Source organism: Alligator sinensis, unplaced genomic scaffold (genome assembly GCF_000455745.1).
Source record: "Alligator sinensis unplaced genomic scaffold, ASM45574v1 scaffold147_1, whole genome shotgun sequence".
Taxonomy (NCBI): Eukaryota; Metazoa; Chordata; order Crocodylia; family Alligatoridae; genus Alligator; species Alligator sinensis.
The window spans coordinates 1,048,728-1,053,045 of NW_005841847.1; the positions used below are offsets into that span (position 1 = coordinate 1,048,728).

Genomic DNA, 4,318 nt, shown 5'->3' on the forward strand with positions numbered 1-4,318 from the left:
AGAGCAGACGGACAAGTAGCGCTGGCCCCGCCCCCCCACGGCAAGGCCAGCACTGCTGGCCCTGGTCCCCTGACCCTGCAAGTAGTGGTGATGGAGTGGATGGTGAGAGGTTGGGCCAGCAGTGTTGGCCCCATCGCCCCTGCTCCCTGCAGGCTGCGAAAATGGAGAGGACAGGTGGGCAAGGCCAGCACCGCTAGCCATGAGCCCCTGGTGTTGTAGGCAATGGAGCAGATGGCGGGGTGGCCCTGGCCTTGGCCCCGACCCCAGCCCTGAAGCAGCCAGGGGGAAGAGGGGGAGCGGACCTGGCCCCGAAGTTGGTGGGGTGGGGTGGGGCTGGACACAGGCCGCTGTCCCCAGCCGTCCCCTCCCCCACGGCATTTTTGACCGGCAATTGGCTAGTTTAGTATAATATAGTTTAATATAAGTTATAATATTTCAGACAATCTGTCCCTAATAGCACACACTTGCAATACCTTTTTCTAGGAGTTTCTACCATTATTGTTTTTCTCGTCTCTAAAAATTCTACCAATAAGGGCCTGAGATCATTTTTACCCTTTTAAACATTAATCTGTCATAAACAAGGTAGGGAACGGAGTCATAGTCATACAGAGGGTAAGGTTTAAAAATGAAATGGCTGTTGTCTCTACTTGCATTTTGCTGTGTGTGTGTGTGTGTGTGTGTGTGTGTGTATGTGTATGTGTGTGTGTGTGTGTGTGTGTGTGTGTGTGTGTGTACACACACATATATACACACACATATTACATATGTATACATACATTTTCTCATATATAAAATACACTCTAAGTCAGTATGAGACTCGAAGGCACATATACAATGGAAAATCTTGCAAAGTACAATAAACAAGCACAAGCATGAGTAACAAAATGGTCAAAGGTAGTGTAGAGACATGAGAAGAAGAGTATGAGTGTTAAATAATGTAGGCTTAATTTTGCATCAGCTTTCCCATTTTTAGGAGTGTTTTCTAGACCTTTAATATATTGTTTTAAGTCACTCTCAAAAATATGTGTAGTAGCCATTGTTCATGTTGGTCTCTCAATATTCTGTTCTCTGCTGCTGTAATGAGAGAAGGGTTCACAATTTGACTAACACTGCTGTGTGTGTGGAGCTGTTCTGACAGTGATACTAGTATGCAGACAAAGAAGACAATAGAGTAGAGCTATTTTGGCTACGTTTCTAAAAACAATGTATGGAGATTAGGGGGAGAAGGGATATCAGTGTCTGCCATATGGAAAGGGATTAAACTAGAAGAAAACAATAGTATTTTCTAGCTTTTGTGGTTAATTATAAACAAGTGATTTAAGAAAGAAAATTACTTGACTGTTCTGTTTAACTTGGCTTTTGCTAACAAATCTACAAACCAAATTGCAGAACATGTTAAGTAGTTCTCCAATTTTAAATCACAGAATTACACTGTTGGAATTATAAGATGATTTAAAATAGGAAATAATAAAAATATTCTAAGTGTCATGAAAACATTTTTCATTTCTAAATCAGATATTTTTAAATGAGATATTTTCCCTGGTTAATACACAAAGATGGCTCCCTTTAGAAAAGCTGATGTAAACATTTTATCTACAGTACAGGTAATTCAGACACTTATTGGGAATTTAGAGAACTACTATTTCTCTAATTTTTGACTACCCCACCCACTTTAATCAACCCTTATGTAAGAAGAAATTCTCATTCTTTTTCTCAAGAAAATAGTTTATTAAAATGGTTTTCCTAAAGCAGTTACCCTTGTTTTGTTGTTTCCAAATACCTTAATATTTTCTCAGTCTACTGTTTTATTTTTCCTAAACTATATCTGGTATATATTTATAAATGCCAATTTATTGCTTAGTGGAAGTAAGAAAGTTCAAAGTGGCTAGCACTAACCCTCCTGAAGTTTTCAGGAAAATTTCCATTCCAGTCTAGGACCTGGACTGGACTTGAACACAACCACTACCTAGTATTGTTGTAAAACAATTTTCAACAATACACTGTATATATTTTCTTACAATTTGTTGAAATAAATCAAATTGTCCTGGTCTGGGGCTTGCATGACATGATTTGTTTGGTAATCGTGTGGTTAAAAAAAAGGGTAATTCCTGCTTCTCATTTTCTCTTATGTTTCAGCAGTATATGGATTAGTACAGATACAGTAGTCTAAGATATAACTGTACATAATGTCACTCAGCCATATTCTTTCTGTTCAGCTGATAAAAAGCACTGATTCTTTCTTGTTTAAAAGATGGTAGTTGTAATACATGACTATGACAACTGGAATGTAAAATAGGGGGAAATAGTGTATTTAATGGGATATGAAGGATTCTACACCAACACTAATACCAAAAAAACAGAGAGAGAGTGAAAGATATATGGATGGATAGAAATCTTAGACTGTGTAGTGCATAATAATATTCTTATTACTTTACTTTTCTTTTTTTTATTCATAGTACGGGAAAGGAGAATTAAGAATACGGGGCCTGGCTTTTCAGGATGCTGGAATGTATCAATGTATAGCTGAAAATGCACATGGCATTATTTATGCTAATGCTGAACTGAAGATTGTAGGTCAGTGAGAAATTTATTTGTCAAACAGTTTCCAGTCTGATTAAAATGGTAGTTATGTTTTCCATATTTACAGGCACTGATTTGTATAAGAAAATTGCAGTACTTTTGGTACTGCATTGCTTGCTCTGGGATCATATACTGAAGAACTGTTTTGAATTGCTGCTATTGAATATAATTGAGATGATGTTTAATTATGGAAACGTTGAAGGGTGCAGTAGAGTACTGCCAAATGGCTAAGGAACTGAATTTTAAGTCTAGTGTAAGTCCAGTTTTACCTTCCCATGCTGACTTGCCACTAAAAGCCAAATCAGATCAAATCAGATCTGCTTTCATAACAAGGGTTTACAGTGCTTCTGGACTACCACTATCATTCTGACCTTGCAGACTGGTTATGAAGAGGTTTCTCTCTCTTCACAACTCTCTACTGGGTCTACTCTACTGGGCATCCTCTACTTTCTATAAAATCCATGCTACCTCTCAACACACAACTTGCTATGTGCAGTAAAGCTCCTCCTGTCACCATTCTTTCCTGCCCCACTCCAGCCAGTCAAGCATTACAACATTGTCCAGTCTCATAATGCACTTAGGACAGGGGAGGGCAAAATATGGCCTGCAGGCCAGATCCAGCCTGCCAGGCAGTTTCAGCCAGCCCATGAGTGCCCACCAATTAATTGTGCCCTGCCTAGACCATGCGCTTTGCTCTCACCATCATGTGTGGGAGGGCCCTGGCCCTGGCCCTAGCCAGCATGCACAGATTCTGGGCAGAGCCACTGCTGCCACTACTGCAGCTGCCAGGGGACCTGCTTGGCTTCCCCAGCCTCTAGAGGCTCCTTGTGTCTCTGCTGCAGCACTCTCTCTGGGCAGTATGTAGGGAAGTTGCGGTGGGCGGGGGAAAGCTGCAGCTGGGCAGGAGCACAGACTGTGGGGCTGGGGCTGGTGGGAGCGCAGAGTTGTCCGGGGTCTGCACCCAGTGGGGCAGTGGGAGAGCGGAGCTCAGGTGGGCAGGGTTCGATAGAGCCCCGTTCGATAGAGACAGGTCAGCCTGGCTCTGTTCCTTGCTGCCATGTGCAGCTCCCAGAATTGCCTGGGGCCCTGAGCCCTCTGTACACAACTTCCCAGTTAATGCCATTATGCTGCTAGATGACCCAGCCATCTGACATACCACAGAGTTTCCCCAAATCAGCTTCCTTTTAATTTTTGCATCTCATACATCTCATACCTGCTGCCCATCAGGACTGCTTTCCTGGGTCCTAGCCTCTTCCCCCATTCACCTGCCCTTCTCCCACTTCCTCTGCCCTCTTACTTCCTGGCCCCCTCTAGTCCTTTGGTTCTCCTCCCTTCATTTTCCTATTGCTCACTTGAGTTCCTCAGCCCATTGCACTACTCCAGTAATTCCCTCTGTTAGTTGTTATTCCTTTCCATTCACCCACTCACCACCAGACCTACAAGACTTCACAAAAACACAAATTGAGGAATGAAGGTGTTAGTTATCTGGTTGCTTGTTCATTATTAAATACTTGTCGATAATATGTAAGCTTAACCAGTGGTTTATAGTTTTCTCTGTAATGCTGCAATTGATTAACAGATTTGTTTCCCTCAGCTGTGCTTGTTTCTTTGGCTTTACAAATAGTGTTGGTACAAAGACAAGAAAGACAATAAAAAAGAAGCATTTTCTCTTATGATCAATTTTAGAGGGGAAAAATCAATGAGGCAAGGTCTGACCTCAGATATGTCTTGTTTCTCC

General features: G+C 41.8%; 1 protein-coding gene across 1 annotated transcript in view; it reads left to right on the forward strand.

Moving 5' to 3' along the window:
- Positions 1-4,318, forward strand: part of CNTN1 (contactin 1) — a 189,173-nt gene that overhangs the window by 54,712 nt on the left and 130,143 nt on the right. Inside the window, exon 9 of the mRNA XM_006015910.2 lies at positions 2,457-2,574. Within this exon, the coding sequence (XP_006015972.2) occupies positions 2,457-2,574 (118 nt within the window). The remainder of the gene's footprint in view (positions 1-2,456; positions 2,575-4,318) is intronic.